The sequence below is a fragment of the Myodes glareolus genome, chromosome 9 (assembly GCF_982192425.1).
Source record: "Myodes glareolus chromosome 9, mMyoGla1.1, whole genome shotgun sequence".
In the NCBI taxonomy this organism is placed as follows: domain Eukaryota; kingdom Metazoa; phylum Chordata; class Mammalia; order Rodentia; family Cricetidae; genus Myodes; species Myodes glareolus.
Genome location: NC_142034.1, coordinates 25,928,170 through 25,946,618, shown reverse-complemented (window position 1 = coordinate 25,946,618; position 18,449 = coordinate 25,928,170). Strand labels below are relative to the sequence as shown.

At 43.2% G+C, this 18,449-nt stretch overlaps 1 protein-coding gene across 2 annotated transcripts; it reads left to right on the top strand.

The window, feature by feature from the left end:
* The first annotated feature begins 333 nt into the window (after positions 1-333).
* On the top strand, positions 334-17,996 carry Cbx1 (chromobox 1). Of its 2 annotated transcripts, none has more exons than XM_085695707.2 (5): positions 334-552; positions 10,966-11,139; positions 11,646-11,823; positions 12,845-12,939; positions 16,507-17,996. In XM_085695707.2, the coding sequence occupies exons 2-5, from the start codon at positions 11,000-11,002 to the stop codon at positions 16,649-16,651; spliced, it is 558 nt and encodes a 185-aa protein (XP_085551833.2). In that variant the 5' UTR covers positions 334-552; positions 10,966-10,999; the 3' UTR covers positions 16,652-17,996. The 2 variants fall into 2 exon arrangements, with proteins under 2 accessions (XP_085551833.2, XP_087766176.1); XM_087910050.1 differs by having other exon boundaries at positions 335-552; positions 10,963-11,139.
* Positions 17,997-18,449: the final 453 nt, after the last annotated feature.

Genomic DNA, 18,449 nt, shown 5'->3' with positions numbered 1-18,449 from the left:
GGCTAGTTTCCAAACACACGAGTTCTGGATAGACTGACTAAGGAATAGTGGCGCACTCCTGTAATCTTGAATTGAGGCAAAAGAAAGGCCACGAGTTCGAAGCCAGCTGGGCTACACACCCTGTTTTGAAACAAACAGAACCCCATCACTACTCACAAACTTTCTAGACTACAGTCGACCCCGCCTTTCCAGTTTAAAAGAAAAACAAAACTACGAAAACGCCCGACAGCCCTTGAAAGTTGGGCGGGCGGACCGAGCCTCGCACGGCACTCTGGGACTTGTAGTCTTGAACAGACTCCGAGTCCCATGATGCCGTGGGGCGGGTCATCGCGTCTGCGCGGTGCAGGCGGCGGGCCGCGCAGAGTGAGAGGCTCTTTTGTTCGGCTGAGGGGAGGGCCGCTGGTGGGGCCTGCGGTACGCCGCTTCAGCTCGGCGTTCGACTGCGGCCGCACGGCTTTCTGCTCCTCTGGGCGCTACTCCCTCGGGCCGCCCGACGCGACGCGCTAAGAGCGCGGCACCGATTCCTCTCGAACTCTCGGGCGCTGCTACGAGGTGAAGAGGCGGGCTGGAGGCGGGGGGGAGGGGGCGCGACGGCGGCGGGAGGCCGCGGGCGGTCGAGGGCCGCGAACAGAAGACTGGAGCGAGTGGAGTTGGGGGCGCGGCCGGGCCCAGCGCCGGACGAGTCCGCTTCCCGCGCACAGCTCGCGGGTTGCGGGAGTCTGGAGAGGGCGGGGCAGCGGATCCAGAGCCCGGGAGCCAAGTGGTTCCTGAAGAGCCTAGCAGTCGCTGGGTCAGCTCTACACGAGCTGGACGGAGATTGTTTGACTCCAGTGAGCGACTCTGGAGTTGGGCGGGAGAAGGAAAACTTTAGGACCTCGAGAAGGGGACAGGCTTGGTGCTTTGAGTGTGCATGGCACGGATCACTCTTCATCCACTAAAGGTTTAGAAATGTAACCCGAGAAAGCGGACACCGTGGCAGTCGCGGGCAATCCCGGTAGCGCTTGGAGGAAAGAAAGGGAACCTAAGTGTCCAACTGACACTATCCGAGGAATTTCTCTTGCTAGGGTCACAAAGAAGTAACTTCCAGTAGACTTGGACAAGGGGACTTGGAGCTCAAGGTGTGCTAATGGAGAAGAGATCTTTTGAACAAATCTGGGAGCGAGGGGTCAGACATTTTCTTGACCTTGTGTAAAGGAGTTCTTGGGATAAGGAAAGTGGAGGTCCAGAGAATGATCGTGTAAAATAAGAAGAGAAAGGGGGTGCCTGGGGGTGTAGCTTAGTTTATAGAGTGTGTGCCTAGTGGGCTGCAGACCCCTGGATTCAGTCTCCAGTACCACATAACTGGCTGGGTGTGGTGGCATGTACATGTAATCTTAGCACAGAGGGTCAGAAGTTCAAGACCTTCCTTGACTTCCAGTAAAGGGGCTTTCTGCCTAGTAAGGGGTCTGTAGTGTGAGTTGGGAGGCTGTAAGAACAAGGCAAGACTCATCAGATGAAAAGGGTTTGCTCTCGCTGATCAATCCTAAAGACCTCAGTTTAATCGCTGGATCCCAGGTAAATGTGGAAAGAAAGAACCTATTCCAGAAAATTGTCCTCGAGCTACACATGAGGGTATGGCCACAAAAGCAGGCGTTTGCGCACACAGTAATACTATTTTTACTTAAAAAAAATAGTATATGAGGACCGGAGAGATGGTTCAGAGGTTAAGAGCACTGACTGCACTTCCAGAGGACTTGGATTCAATTCCCAGCACCCACATGGCAGCTCACAACTGTCTCTAACTCCGTGACACCCTCACACAGCCATACATGCAGGCAAAATACCAATGCAAATGGAATAAAAGTAAATAAGTTAAAAAAAACTGATATATGAAATATGGAACTTTTCCCAAGTTATCTGCCACTGAAATGTGTTCAAAATAATTCTTAAAAAGGAGTTTTGCAGCCGGGTGGTGGTGATGGCACAGGCCTTTAATACTCAGGAAGCAGAGGCAGGTAGATCTCTGAGAGAAACCCTGTCTCAAAACACCAAGAAAACAGAATGAGTTTTACTAGAACATAAGGTATCCTCTCTAGTTTTGGGTTTCGAATCATGTCAGCAGTTTGGAATAGTTTCAAACGATCTAAGGTTTTGGGATAGATGTATGGCTGCGATCAACAAATTAGTGCCTGTGCCCCTCCTTGGATGCTTTCTAGCTATATATGAAAAGTGGTATATTGAAAAGACTCCAGTCTAAGGCCTGGGGAAACCCCCATGTTGAAACCACTTGCTCCTTAGTAAAGATTTGTGGCGATGGGAGATCTTCAGTCACTTTGGTTTTCTGATTGGTCACTCTTATAAATAACATTAAAATTGGTAAATTTTTACCCTCCCTTCTAGGTATTTTTCTGAGCAGGTAAAATACTGTGTATGCACATGGGTGTATGGGATAATTTTGAGAAGTTCATTCTTCTACCATGGGTTCAGGGGATCAAACTCACCCATCAGACTTGCCTGCAAAGTACTTCTACCTGCTGAACTACATCTTCAGCTGTCTGGACAATTGTTTCAGAGTAAAAGGCCCTTTTTGTTTGTTTTTCTCTATGTAGCCCTGGCTGTCCTGGAACTCACCCTGTAGGCCAGGCTGGCCTCGAACTCAGAGGTCTGCTACCTATGCCCCCAACTTCTGGGGTTAAAGGCGTTCTTTATATTTATGTCTTTATTGTTTTATATTTTGAGACAGGTTCTGACTCTGTAACTCTGGTTGTCCTAGAATTTGATACACACAACAGTCTGGTCTCAGATTCATAGAGTTCTCCCTGCCTCTGTCTCCTGAGTGCTGGAATTAAGTATGCCAGTACACTCTGTTCTAGTTTTTTAAAAGTGGGGTAGGGAGTGTGCCATGATATACTAGTGGAGATGAGAACAACTTTGGCCTCCTTCTCTTGTACTGTTAGGCAAATTCTGGTGATTGAACTCCGGCTGTTAGGCTTTTAAGACAAACCTTTCCCCACTGAACCAGCTTGATAGCCCCATTTTCTAAATTTTGGGGACTAGACCTAGCAGAAGTTGGTATGTGTAGATTTTCTTTTCTATGTCCCATATTGGCTTAAAACTCACTATGTAGCCCAGATTGGCCTTGAACTGAGATTATAGGTGTGTACCACCATTCCTAGTTTAGTTTTATTTTTATGTGTGTGTCTTTGCTTACTTTTTGCAGTCTAAAGAATTGAATTCAGGGCCTTTTACGTGTTAGGCAAACAGGCACACTGAACTGCATCCATGTTTGACAAGCTTTCTACAGCTTCTACAAGTTTTGAGACTAAATTTGGGGAACGTTGGACTAGTTTTGTTTTCTTTTTTTAGTGGTGAAAGTACTGAGTTGAACTCAAACCCATGTGCTCTGTCATTGAGCTATACTACAAAATCCTTAATGTCAGCTAGGCGATGGTGGTTTATGCCTTTAATCTCTCAGCGCTTGGGAGGCAGAGGCAGGCAGATCTCTGAGTTCGAGGCCAGCCTGGTCTATAGAGCTAGTTCCAGGATAGCTGCGACTGGTACATAGAGAAGCCCTGTCTCAAAAAATCAAAAAAACAACAACTAATTTCACAGCTGGGCATGGTGACCCATGCTTATAAATACATCACTGAAGGAAGTGGCACAGGGAAAACTTCCCTCAAGTTTGAAGAAAGCCTGGTCTAAATAATGAGTCCATGCCAGCCTGGACTATAAAGTAATACCCTGTCTGAAAAAACAGGCTAGACGTTCTGGCCAACTTGGTGGAAAAAAGCACTTCCCACAAAGCCTAATTAATAACTTGTGTTTGATCCCAGGACCAACATATTAGAAGGAGGGATCTGCCTTCTGAAAGTTCCCCTCTGTCCCTGTGCTCCCTGCTGCAAACACTAAGTACAGGTGGTGGAGGTAAAAAGATGAATCACATACTTGAGGCCAACCTAGGCTACAGGGTTGAGACCCTGGCACAAACAAGGGGGGGCGGAGACACATGTGGATTTGCTCTGGATTCAATCTATTTCAACCAATTCTGCTCCCACAAACATGCTCAAAAACAAAAACAAACTACTACCCTTGTTTAATGTGTACATGGTTCCTGTTTTTCATCCAGATTTGCATCTGGAAAACATTTGCTTCACAAACAGCCAAATAAAAAGCCAACTAAAAGCAGTTTGGAAATGTCACTGGCACCAAAGCATACTGTACTACTGTGTGCGCCTTCATTTCTGTTTTGATTACTGGTGTGTAGTTACCAGTTATAGCAAAGATACCTTGTCCTTGTTTTCAGTTCTGGGTTTCTTGATTGTCACTCCTAAAAAGCTGGCAGCTTTGTACTTTTATTTCCTGATTATTTGGTTTTGAAACATCTTTCTTTGTTAGGTATACAATGTTCATAATTTGCACAGGGCTCAGAATTCTGAGGGAAAATAGAAACAAAATGTTTTGGGGATCCCAAGGGAAGGAGAAATATTTGGTTAGGTTGGGTGAGCTTTATGGGAGAAATACCATTTAGGATAGGTCTTGAAGAAACTGTAGGATTCTGACTGAATGAAACAATAGGGTGTGGTTATACGCCCCTTGTGGAAATTAAACTCGGGTCCTCTGGAAGAGCAGAGCAGCCAGTGCTCTTAACTACTGAGCCACCTTTCCAGCCCTGAGATTTTGTTTGTTTGTTGAAATTTTGTAGCTCTGTGTGGGTATGTGTACGTGGGGATCCTGCCGAGGCCAGAAGAGGGATCCCCTAGAGCTGGAGTTACACAAGGTCTTGAGCCACTTCACAGTTGTGCTAGGAAGCAAACTCAGATGAGCCTCTGTAAGAGCAGCAAGAGCTCTTAATTGCTGAGTCATCTGTCCCACCCCAGTATGGTTGTTATGCAAAAAGAGTCTGTATTGTACTTGTTAAGAACATCGCAGGGCGGACTCCCAGCAGAGGCGGGTGAATCTCTGTGAGTTTGAGGCCAGCCTAGTCTACAAGAGCTAGTTCCAGGGCAGGCTCTAAAGCTACAGAGAAACCTGTCTCGAAAAACAAAACAACAACAACAACAAAAAAGTTCAAGAATCTGGCGGGGTGTGGTGTGGTAGCGTCCCACGTTTAATCCCAGCATTTGGGAAGCGAGGGGGGAGTTGCCTCTGAGTTTGAGGCCTGTCTAATCTACAAAGGGAGCTCCAGGATAGCAGAGGCTAGATGGAGAAACCCTGTTTCAAAAAACAAGAGTTCAAGCATCTTTGTGCATACCATTGAATGCTGAGAATGGAGATCTAAGGGGCTGAGGAAATGTCATGGCTCAGTTAGTAAAATGGTTCAGACCTGAGTACCTTTTACAGCAAGGTACTCAGAGGTGGAGTGAAGAATTGTCCAGATGCTAGGCAGCCAGATAGCCTGGGTAATACAATATAGAATGAAGAAACAAGAAATTTAGCCTCAGGAAAACAAGATTGAAGGAGAGAACTAACTCTAGCTAGGTTGTCCTCAGACTTCCACATGTGCACACCTGCACTCAAGTTAAGAATGTGTATTGTGATGGTGCAGTGGGTCATGCCACCTTTAACCTCAGCACTGGAGAGTCAGGGACAGGCAGATCTATGAGCCAGCCAAGGCTACATAGAGAAACCCTGTCACCAAAAAAAGTATGTTGTTCCTACAGAGGACCCTCAGTTACTAGCATCCACTATAGGAGGATCACAGTAATCAGTAACTTTATTTCCTCCCTTGGCAGGGTTTCTTTGTGTATAGTCTTAGCTGTCCTGGAACTCAACTCTGTAGATCAGGCTGTCCTCAAACTCTTAGACTCACCTGCCTCTGCCTCCCATTCTCCTAGTGCTGAGATTAAAGGTATGTGTCACCACGCCCAGCAGTTTAGTGGGTTTAAAAAAAAAGTGTGCGTGTGCGCACGCCTTAATGCATGTGGTGGTTGGACTCTATCCATCTTATTTGAGGCAGGATCTCTTTTTCTGTTAGGTTTTGTACTCTAGGCTAGCTGACCAGAGAGTTTCCTAACAGTTCTGTCTCCACATCTCATCTTGCTGTAAGATCGCTAGGATTACAGATGCACCCTGCCACTTCTGGTTTTGTGTAGCTGTGTGTCTGCATGTGGGTGTATGCAGGTGCCTGGGGAGGCCAGAGGTGTCAGATCCCCTGGAGCTGGAGTTACAGTTAGAGAGCCCAACTTAAGTCATCTGGAAGATCTATCTCTAGGATCACAGATAGACCCTACCACTTCTGTCTTTGTGTAGTTGTATGTCTGCATATAGGTGTCTTAGAGGTTCTTAGGTAGCTCTACGCATTTCTGCCTCCCTTGCCCTGAAATTAGAAACACACACCCCTGTGCCTGTGTTAGAAGTGGCCTGGAGATCCAACTCAGATCCTCATGCTTGCAGCCCATGCTTGCAGCCCTCTCTTTACCAACTGAGATCCCTCCTCAGCCTTTGCCCATGCTTTTCTTTGTCAACTGGAACCTGTGTCTAAAATGTCTTCACAGGTTTCTTATGCCTTTCCTATTTCTTTGAATAGTTAATACAAACTTAAGAAGCAAAACAAAATGCTTAATTTTGTGTCTAATATACATACACACAAAATAAATCAGTAAATATAATACAGACACATATTAAGAACTAGACGTAGTACACAGTCAATCCCAACTATTCTGATTCAGAGGCAGGAGGAGCTCAAGTTCAAAGCCAGCTGGGCAGTTTAGCAAGAGTGTCTGAAAATAAGGGGCTGTGATGTGGTTCAGTGATAGAATGCTTAAAGACCTAGCACATGCAAGGTCTTAGATTTAATCTCTACCTGAAAGAAAAACAGCAAGCGTTATTCCTCATAAAACTTTTAAATTTGTATTTATTGTGTTTGTGCGTATATACATGCATGCACATGCTGGTGCATGGATGGCAGTCTGTCCGGAGTTGGTTCTCTTCCTTCCACCTCGTGGGATTTGAAGGTAGAACGCAGGTCTTCAAGTCTACCAGCCCTCTTCTGTATATATAATTGACTCCGGGGAAGGTTCATAAGAAAATTACAATGTTTTTTCTTTGACCCGTGCTTTTAATTTTAATCACTCGGGAGGCAGAGGCAGGCAGATCTCGGGGCCAACCTGGTCTACAGAGCAAGTTCCAGGACAGCCAAGACAACACAGAGAAATCCTGGGGTGGGAGAGAGGGACAGCAAGGTGGCTCAGTGAGTAAAAGTGCTTGCTGTGCGAAAATGTTGATCTGAGTTTCATCCTTCAAACTTTTGTTGGATCAAGCAGAGGTGGCACTCGCCTTTAATCCCAGCACTCGGGAGGCAAAGGCAGGAGGATCTACAGAGAGTTCCAGGACAGCCAGGGCTATAGAGAGAAACTCTGTCTGAACAAACAAACAACCTTGTTGGAAGGAGAAAGCCAGCCTCCTGAAAGTTGTCCTTTGACCATCATCCCCAGACTGTGGTGTATATACACCCACATATATCTATCATACATCATGCACAATAATTTTTAAAAATTCTTTTAGTATGATGTGTGTTTGCTCTATAGCTCAGGTTGCCCATAACTTGGAACCTTCCTGCCTTTCCTATTAAACCTCCTGCAATTATAGGCACTTTTGTGCATGGTTTTATTTGTTTGTTTTCTCCATTGCTGGGAGTTACACCAAAGGACTCGTGTACAAGCTAAACATTATACTATCGAGTCCAGTTTTCCAAAACATTCTTGGATAGCATACTGTCAAGTTCAGATTACCTCTGAGCTTTGGAAAAGTTGCCCTTTTTTTCTTACATTAAACTTCAAAAAGGTAGGAACCATTTCTTACTTTCTTGAGTCTCTAGAATTCAGCACAATATCTAGAATTTGAGTTTCTACAGTTATAGTAAAACTTTGTCCAAGGACCCTGGTAATAACAGTTTAACCCCAGATTAGGGTATAGAACTAATGCAGAACAGTGCTCTTCCTTTGTCTTGGTTTGTTTGCCATGTTCCTTTGGGGAAGTGAGGAGATTGAGACAAAATCCTCAATCTAGTCCACGTTGACCTTAAACTCCTTATTCCCCTGCCTCTGCCTCCGCCTCCCATATTGTGGGATTATAGGCCTGTGCCTCCACACCTGGCCCATCTTTATATCTCGTTCTGGATAATTGATCATCCATTTCTAAGATTTTAGCCAATTTTGTTTTACTGGTATGTTACAGCACCATCTACTGACACAAATTGGTAATTTTAAGGCTTTTGGGCACTTTTTCCATTAAAGGTATTCTGAACACTATAATATGGCACCCAAGAATGTTTTGGGAAATGGGATATCGCTTTGGTCTACAGAGCAAGTTCCAGGATAGCCAGGGAAAAAAAGAGAAACAATGTCTCAGAAAAGAAAGAAAGGAAGGAAAAAATAATTAAAAAACAAGCAACTAAAATATCAGAATTGAATATACTAAAGGTAAGAGATTTATAGAGAACTAAAATATTTTTTTGGTTTTTTGAGACAGGGTTTCTCAAAAACCTGTTGCCAGGTAACAGTCCTGGCAATCTTGGAACTTGCTTCGTAGACTAAGTTGGCCTCTAACTCACTGAGATCTGCCTGCCTCTGCCTCACAAGTGCTGGGATTGAAGGAGTGCATCAGCCACCTGGCAGGAATTAAAAAAATTTTATACTAGAAAAAATATAAGCTGGGTAGTGGTGACACACGCCTTTAATCCCAGCATCGGGAGGCAGAGGCAGGAGGATCTCAATGGGTTAGAGGCCAACCTAGTCTACAGAGTGAGTTCCAAGACAGGCTCCAAGGCTATACGAAGAACCCCTATTGCAGGTGGCTGAAAAAATGTGTGTGTATATAAAATGTGTATGTGTGTCCCCATGGGTTTCCTGAATTATATAGACAAGGATAACCTTGAACTCCTTGGTTCTTCTGCTAGGGTCACACATACTAGTGCACCACCATGCCCAGTTTTTTGGGGTAAAAGCAGGAATTCATTTGTGTGAGACAAACTCTCCACCAACTGACCTGTATCCCCAGCCACATTTGGGGATTTTCATCAAACAAAACCAGCTTCAACTTCTCAAAATGAAGGAACAAGCTGTTTCACCCATATATAATTATGTGTGTAGGTGTGTGTTGTGTTCATGTGTTGAAGCTTGGGGTTTGTTGTTGTTTTGAATTATTTCATCTGTATTGGTGTTTTGCCTGAGTGTATGTGTGAGGGTGTCCGATCCTCTGGAACTGGAGTTACAGCCAGTTGTGAGCTGCCATGTGGGTGCTGAAAGTTGAACCCAGGTCCTCTAGATAAGCAACCAGTACTCCTAACTGCTGATCCATCTCTCCAGCCCAAGGCATGTTTTAGGAAAGAATAAAACTCAGGACCTACAAGGTAAAGCACTTGCTGTGCAAGCCAGATGGGCTTGTTTTTTTATGTGGGAACCCATGTGAAGGTAGAGGGAGAGAACCAATGGTACAAAGTTGTCTTGCTCAAAGAAGATAAACTATACGACACAGCTACCTTCCTCTTGTCCCCATGCTTATTTTCTAAATCATTACAATACTCAGCTTAAATTAATAGCTATTCTGGTGCCTTTTCTAAGCAGGCCTGAGTCTTAGAAATAAATTATAACGTAAACTAGGTCAAAAAACAGTGATTTAGGGCTGTAGCTTAATGCCTAGCATTCTTGAAACCCACGATTTAATTCTTAGTACTACCAAAGGGCAACAATGTAAGTTAGCTGGAGCTGTAGCACAGTTGATAAAGTGCTCTCTTGCCTTTCTTATATAGTGCACAAAGCCTTGGGTTCAATCTTTTAGCACCATGTAGGTAGATGTGGTGTATGCCACGCTCAAGGAGGAAGAGACAGAGGATCAGAAGTTCAAGGTCATGTTCTGCTATGTCTCAAGTTCCAGGCCAACCTGGGTGAGGTGACTTAGCCAAGCCCAAGAACCACATGGAGCTGACTCTCACAAATTGTTTCTTGACCTCCATGACACCCATATACATACTAAGTGAGTAAATGCAGTAAAAGAATTTTTTAAGTTTAAGCTGTGAATTTATGGTGGCATTCAAGAAAAGCAAAGTGAAAAATAAAGGGACTTTCTAGCTGGACATGGCAGCACACATCTATAATCCCAGTACTTGAAAGGTAGAGACCAGATCAGGGGTTCAAAGCCAGCCTGGACTATATGAGATCCTGTCCGTCCGTACCCCCCCCTGCAAAAAAAAAGTCAGATAATTTTATTATATATATATTATATTTATATATATGTAGCTGTGTAAAATGAGCAGCAGGCTGCTTCCCACAGCCCGGCTCCCAGTTACCTGGCTAGCTAGCTTATACCCCGAAATAACACACAAATTGTATTCATTTAAACACTGCCTGTTCCATTATTTCTAGCCTCTTCTTGGCTAACTCGCACATCTTGCTTTAACCCATATCTAGTAATCTGAGTATCACCAGGAAGATTCTAACCTATGTCCATCTTGGGCCGGAGCTTCATGGTGTCTGCCTGACTCTGCTTTCTTTCTCCCAGAATTCTGTTCTGTCTACTCCATCCACCTAAAGGCTGGCCTATCAAAAGGCCAAGGCAGCTTCTTTATTTGACCAGTGAAAGTAACAAATGGACAGAAGACCCTCCTACATCATAGCTGATTCGACATAATATTTTGTGGCAAAGGGATATTAAGTGTTAATATAAATTAAACTTAGTATAAAAGTTATAAATGTATATAAGAATTTATAAATTCTTCCCACACTTTGTAGTATATATCTATAATTCTAACACTTAGAAACCTGAGGACAGCTTGGGCTTCATATTAAGTCCTTGCCCAGAAAAGACAGTAATTTTACTGTGAGATTAATAATTGTGGCTAACTTCTTAGCAAACATCAAAACATGGTTGTGAATTGGAGGTAAATAGAGCATTCTAAGCAATGTCCACCACCTATGGTTTCCCTCGCTGTCCAGGATGTATCCAGTATGTGTGCCCTGATGCCCTTCATTTCCTTTGTTATTTTAGCAGTGTCACCCTTTACACCGGAAAGCTGGCGGGTGCTATGGGAAAAAAACAGAACAAGAAGAAAGTGGAGGAGGTACTAGAAGAAGAGGAAGAGGAATATGTAGTGGAAAAAGTTCTCGATCGACGAGTTGTCAAAGGCAAAGTGGAATATCTTCTAAAGTGGAAGGGTTTCTCAGAGTAAGTTTCATTGACACAAGTCAGTTCAGTTGCTATGAGGAGTCATGATATGCTTGTTACCTCATCTATGGTGGGTATACCTTGGTTCAGTCCTGAACTCCACAGCTGATAGTCTACTGAGGAAGGATCTACGTGCAGCGTACTATAATATATGACAGATTTTTGTTCTGTTATATTTGTGTATGTGCGCATGTGTGCCGTGTAAGTCCTGAGATGAGAGTCGGGTCTTAAGGCTTGGTGGATGATTCATTTTTCCAATTAAGCCATCTTGCCAGTCCACAACAGTGATTCTGAGGAGCAGATAGCCCACTTTTTCAAAGTAGTCTTTCCTTGAAGGCGAATTTCTAAGCCTTTTGGTCTGTACCCTCCCCTACTAGGAAAGTTCTTAATCCTGAAGAAAAATCAGCTGTTCATTATCATTTAACTCTCTTCCAAGACTAGCTCTTCTCTTAGTTAAAAATGTTGACTTGAGTGGAAGCATAACTTGTTATGCTTGCTGATTTCAGTGAGGACAATACATGGGAGCCAGAAGAGAACCTGGATTGCCCTGACCTTATTGCTGAGTTTCTACAGTCACAGAAAACAGCTCACGAGACAGACAAATCAGAGGGAGGCAAGCGCAAAGCTGATTCTGATTATGAAGATAAGGGAGAAGAAAGCAAACCAAAGAAGAAGAAAGAAGAGGTGAGACTTGGAATAGGAATCTTCTCCGGCCAGAGGCCAGATCATTCCAGCAGTTTGATCCTACCTCATCTCTCTCCTGTCTTCCCCTTCTTTTTTTTTTTCTTTTAAATTTTTATTTATTCATTTTGGATAAGGTCTTGCATAGTAGCCTAGGCTGACCTGTAATTCAATATGTAGCCTAGGCTGGCCTCAAACTTGTGGTAATTTTCCTTAGCCTTCTAAGTGTTGGGATTACAGTTATGAGCTACCTTGCTTGAACTTCTCCCTTTGAATCTCAGCAGTCATGCATGTCCTCTCTGTCCTTCAGAAATAAGCTAATGTTTTAAAGGATCTGGGGGCCAATCATGGACACACCTGTAATCATAGCACAGGAGGATCAGGGACAAGGGCCTGGACTACAGGAGACCTTGTCTCAGTGAATATACAAAAGAACAACAAGAAAAAGATTTGGGACTTACTCTTGTAAAGTGATCCAATCTTTTTATCCATGGCGCAAGAAGGATGAGGCAGGGACTTGACAGATAGATAGATATAACTCAGCACTGACTGCTCTTCAGAAGTCCCAGCAATCACATGGTGGCTCACAACCATCTCTAGTGGGATCTGATGCCCTCTTCTGGCATAAAGGCATATATGCAGATAGAGCACTCATACATAAAATAAAATCTTTTTTAAAAAGAATGGTATCTGTTACTGGAGACTCATGACAGCAACTGAATTCATTTCTGTCAATAGATCACTTTCAATGTTTTGATCACTAAAGATATAAGATAGATGTTTTGTCTTTAGTATCTTAAGTAATTTACCTTTGAAGAGACAGTGTGAACATTTCTTTGGCTTGGGGTGTGTGTCCCATTCATTCTGGAGTACCTCATGTGCTTCAGACATCTACTGTGTGATGTGGGAAGCAGAGGAAACCTTGAATGGGTGTTTATGATTACATTTCTTAGAAACACAGAAATAATTATTCTGGATATAACCCTATGCTAATAAAATTGTTTTGTCCATCTGGTTTTTACAGTCAGAAAAGCCACGAGGCTTTGCCCGGGGTTTGGAGCCTGAGCGGATTATTGGAGCTACTGACTCCAGTGGAGAACTCATGTTCCTGATGAAATGGTGAGTCTACCAGTGGCTCTGTATGGTTGTTTTTTCCTTCTCCCCATCTGTTCTATGCCAGAGGAAAGAGCTGGACCTTCGAAATTCCAGTCGCCCAGGTGTGAAATCTTTAAGATGACATAGTCCTTCGATAGTGAACCTCGGCCTGACTACAAACCTGGACTCATGAGTTACAGGTAGGGGCCCTTAGGATTTACAGATTTTTTTTTTATTATTATTTTTCCCCCCGTCTGTAGGTTGGAGAGACTATGGAGAGGAACCACATTTCAGTTCTGTGGAATAAAACAGAAAATTCTGAAATGTGATTGAATCACCCTCCTTCTCTGCCACCTCCTTAGTAAAGATCAGGCTGACCCCATAAGGATTCTGTTCTTGTTTGAGGGTTAGGAAAAAATTTATAGAATTTATTTTGAAGATTCTAAATTTTCAAAATCAGCCAGCAGGGGTCAGTAAAGCCTCTACTGTTTACTGTTACCAAGCGTAATGTAAGCCTGCTTCTCTATTATAAATACTAGTGGTAATAGTGCAGACTTGGTCTAAGTAGAAACAGTAGGTAGTTTGTTAGCACTAACCAGTATCACCTGCTGAACATGCTTGTATTTGCTGTTCTTATGTGCTGCCAGCATAGTAGTGGGGTTCTGTGACTAGCATGAACCACAGTTTCACTAGCAATGAGAAAATTTTCATCTGCAGTCCATTTCTGACCAGAACATTGTTAAGCAGCACATAACAGTACTTTCAAACAGTAATGAAGAGGAGCTCAAGTTAGTAAAAGTAATTAACTGTTTTCGTTTCTTTGATTTTTGCTTTTTGAGACAGTTTTACTCTAGCCTAGGCTTGCATTGAGCTTGAAATCCTCCTGCCCCTAACTGTGCTGAGATTACAGGGACATGCCACCATGACGGACTAGGAGGAGTAAGTGTTAAGCCATTGCCAGTTAAAATAGGATTGTCAAGGCCTTGTCCTTTGATTGGTCTAGAACTTTCTCTGAACTGGTATCTATGGTGGTTCTTCCCTAGATAATGACTGACAAGGCTATTTTTAACTTCAATACAAGTAAAAAAGACCTGGGTTATAATTAACTAACCACCTATTTTCTTCCTGTGTGTTCCTTCAGTATTTACTGATTCTGACCCTCATTTAGCTTATTTCTTCTAACTTGTAGAAGAAAAACTGAATAATATGGTGTGTTAAGTAGTCTAGCTAAAATACACTTGCCCTGCAAGTGACCAGTGTGAGTCACAGGAGTATCTCCATGTCTTTTAGAGTGTGGTTCTACACATTTACAATCCCAATACTCAGATAAAATGGAAATATCAAAAGTTGGAGGCCAGCCTGACCTAGAGTAAGATGAAGTTGTAGCTTTGGAGCCTATCCTAGAACTCTTGTAGACTGGGCTGGCCTCGAACTCACAGAGATCCTCCTGCCTCTACCTCCTGAGTGCTGGGATTAAAGGCATATGCCAGCAAGATGAAGTTTTAAAAGCATAAACACACACACCTAAGAGCCAGCTGTAATCCCATATATTGCATAATAACCCATATATTGTTATATATATTGTAATAACCCATATATTGGAATTAAAGACGTGCGCCACCACTGCCAGGTGGGCATTGGTTATCTTATTGCTGTATCTAAAGTTAAGATTTGGGTGTTGGGCTAGGGGGTGTAGCTCAGAGGTAAAGTGTTTACATAACACATAAAATCTGTGGCTTTGATTCCCAGCCCTACAAAAACAGAAAACAAAACAAATCCAAACCTTTTGATAGGGATTTGACTTACTGGTAGAAGGCTTGCCTAGTATGTGCAAGGCCCATGTTTTAATTCCTAGCATCTACTCCCTCACCCCTAAAATATTGAATGTTGACTAAAAAACCCAAGGTTTTAAAAAGTTACACATGACCAGGTGTGTCCATGTCTTTAATCCCAGCAGTCAGTGTTAGAGGTAAGTGGATCTCTTAAGTTTGAGGCCAGCCCAGTCTACATATCAAGTTGCAGAACTACGCTCAGCAGTGGTTCTTAGTCTGTGGGTCACCTAAGACCATTGGAAAACATATTTGTATTAAATTTATAACTGCAGTAAAATCATGTTACAAAGTAGCAACAAAAGTAACTTTATGCTTGAGGTCACCACAATGAGAGGAACTGTATTAAATGGTCACAGCATTAGGAAGGTAGAGAACCACTGGCAGAGAGCCCTATTTCAAACAAATAACAGCAAAAAGTGGTGTTGTTTACACCCATGGCTCAGGATATAGTTGTAGAGGGCTTTCTTAGCATACATGTAACTCTAGCTTCCATCCCTAATACCACATCCATGCACTTTTAAAAAATGGAGCTGGAGAGAAGGCTCAGTAATCTCTTCCAGAAGACTCAAGTTCAGTTCCCAGTGCCCGCAGTTGTTGCTCACTACCTTATCTAACTTCAGTTCCAGAGACTCCAGGGGTGTAGGCATACATGTGGTGTACACAACACATATTCAGACAAAACACTCGTACACATAAAATTATTATTTTTATTATAACTTGATTTTCTAGGAAAGTGGAGGTACCTGTCTATTTCTGGACATAGAAAATTATTTCTACATAGTGAAAGGGCTTAAATTTATCCCAAGAGTGTTCAGTTAAAAGAGTTATAGGTTAGATAGATACTCCATAAGGATTTAGTATATTTTCCACCATCTTCTTGGGTATTTTTTGGCTCTTTGAGACAGGGTTTCTCTGTGTAACAGCCCTGCCTGTCCTGGAACTAGCTCTTATAGACCAGGCTGGCCTCGAACTCACAGAGACCCACCTGTCTCTGCCTCCCAAGTGCTGGGGCACTACCACCTAGGGGTCTTGGTATTTCTTATGGAAGCTTAACCATATTGGCTTATTCTTTGGTTCCCTGTGGCTCTGGAGTCTTGTTCTTGTTCCAGTTTGAGGTGGTGCTGTGTCAGATTCTGTCATGTATCTGTTGCCTGCCCCATGCTGCTGCCTGCCCCATGCTGCTGCCTTTGTCTGGGACAGACCCAGTGACCTGAAGATAAATGAATAGGAGTTTACTCTTAGTTACTATAATGTATACCATTTTCAGATTTTTAGGCTATGGAAATTTGGAAAAATAATAGAGAATTACATCACAGTACCTTTGTTTTCTACCTTCTCATGTTGGAGCACTACTTTAAAATACATGGCGATATTGTGCAGGTGGCATGTGGTGGTGTTACACAGTATGTTATGAGTTAGCAGGATTGTGCCCGAGAAAGCTGTGTGCACTGGCTGGGATATAGTTTTGCTTACCATCTACCCTCTGAATGCTAATTAAGCTTTCTTTGACCTTTTCCGAAGAACTAGTTGAATCGGGTGACTCATCTTTTGACAAAGTCCCCTAGAGGGGATTTTTGTCAGGAGAAAGGGAAATCTTTAAGGGTATCCTGTGACAAAATCCACCCAGGAAATGCTGCTTGCGCCCTGTTTTTCTAGTTTGTTTCTGAAATTTAGACTTTTAAGGCCCTATTCCCTGGGTGATCCGAATTAGAAGACCACAGCAGCTGATCTCAAAGTTTCTTTGTGCTTTGTTCTGCAGGAAAAACTCTGATGAGGCTGACCTGGTCCCTGCCAAGGAAGCCAATGTCAAGTGCCCACAGGTTGTCATATCCTTCTATGAGGAAAGGCTCACGTGGCATTCCTACCCCTCAGAGGATGATGACAAAAAAGACGACAAGAATTAGCCCTCTTGAGTGCCAGCCCCTGTCACCTTCGACTGTGGGTTCCAAGTGGGGAGGGAAGGAGTTCTACTTGTCTTGACACCATAGAGGTGGCTTGAGAAGATGTCCTTTGAAGAGCCAGCATAGTTTCTATGCCCTGCAGCAGCCCAAGTGCTTTAACTCGTTTCAAGCTGTATAGTTTGCACACCCATCCCAGTGGAGGGGAAAGGGTAAGTGTTTCAAGGCAACCCGTTCTGCGCTTTGCTAAGAAAGCGGAGGGCCTTCCATGAAGGACAAAACCTGCAGAACTGGGGTGTGGGAGAGCAAAGATACTGTCTATCTTCAAAGAGCATCTCCACAACCCACAGCCTTCTTCCCAATAGTGTTAACTGCATTTTTACAGCCTAGCATGTGTGTAGTTTTTGGCTATTACTGGTATATTCATTAGGGGTGGGAGGGTTGGGGCAGGGAGGAAGGGAGATGGGTGGAATCATTTTGGTTAAAATTTGGGACCTGATTGGGGAAATGGTGAAACAGTAGAAAGAACAGCTAACTAATCAATTGGTTCTATGTCAATATTTTGCCTTTTCAAAAAATTACATTGGCACCATTAATGAGGATTGAGAGACTTAAAAAATCTGTGAAAGCTGAAACCTACAGCCAAGGTGCTCCCTACCTGAGCTCATTGTGGCCCACAAAGGACATAGCCAGTTCCCAAGTTACCAAAGCTGCCATGTGAAGATGGAAACTGACTGAGGAGGGACAGTTTTATTGGAGAGTATAAGCAGGCGGATCATTCTGCCTTAGAGGTGCTAATTCCTGAAATTGGAGAAAAAGACCTTTTTCCAATTACGAAGTTATAATATCAGTTTGTCCATCCAAGCCACTGGCTCAAGTATTGCAGGAGGGCCTATGGGAGATGGGAGTGGAGGGCCTGCGCTCTTAGGGTGGAAACTCTTGGAGCCTCTGTTTTTTGGTGTGGTTTTTTTTGTTTTGTTTTGTTTTTTTTTGGTTTTTTTCTTCAGCTTTGAACCCTGAAGCTGCTTGTGGCAGGTTCAGTTACTGACAGCACAAATTCCATTGAGTCAATTAAGGGTTGAATGACTTCACAAGCCCTGGTCTCAGGAGATTAACTTTCATATTGGGGTAGTGGTTCATTTGAGAATACAAGATCTTCAGATTAACTGATGTCCAAGATCCTGTCTTGAATCATGAGTTCCATCAATTTTTAGTATTGTCTAGACCTGCATTTAGAACTACATTGTAAAATCTTTTAAAGCATGTGTTAGATATATGTGAAAATTTTGTTTAAATGTAAACTTCATACCATACTGTCAGTTTTTGTCTTAATAAAACTATAGATTTATAATTCCTGATTTATGTCTCTCTTTTTTTTTTTTTTTTTTTTAAAGACCAGGTCTCCTTCCCCTGTGTTGCCCACTCTGGCTTGGAACTTTGAATCTACCTATGTCTACTTTGCAGTATTGGGATTACACAGTTGAATGTATTGTGACATTGGGTTACCAGAAACCCCTCTTGGCGTCAGTTCAGCTTGGTGGAGGAAATTTTTTTTTGACCTGGAGCTAGCTCTTGTAGACCACCAGGCTGGCCTCGAACTCAACAGAGATCTGCCCGCCTCTCCATCCCCTCCCAAGTGCTGGGATTAAAGGCGTGCGCCACCACCTGGCTGGTCTCAAGTTTTTAATGTAGTAATTGCTGTACATATTGTAAGAACTGGCATATTCTGTCTTTCATATTGCTGGGAAAATATTTACTGGTAACACTTCCCACTTGAAAATAGGCGTTTCGTGAACTAGCGTAA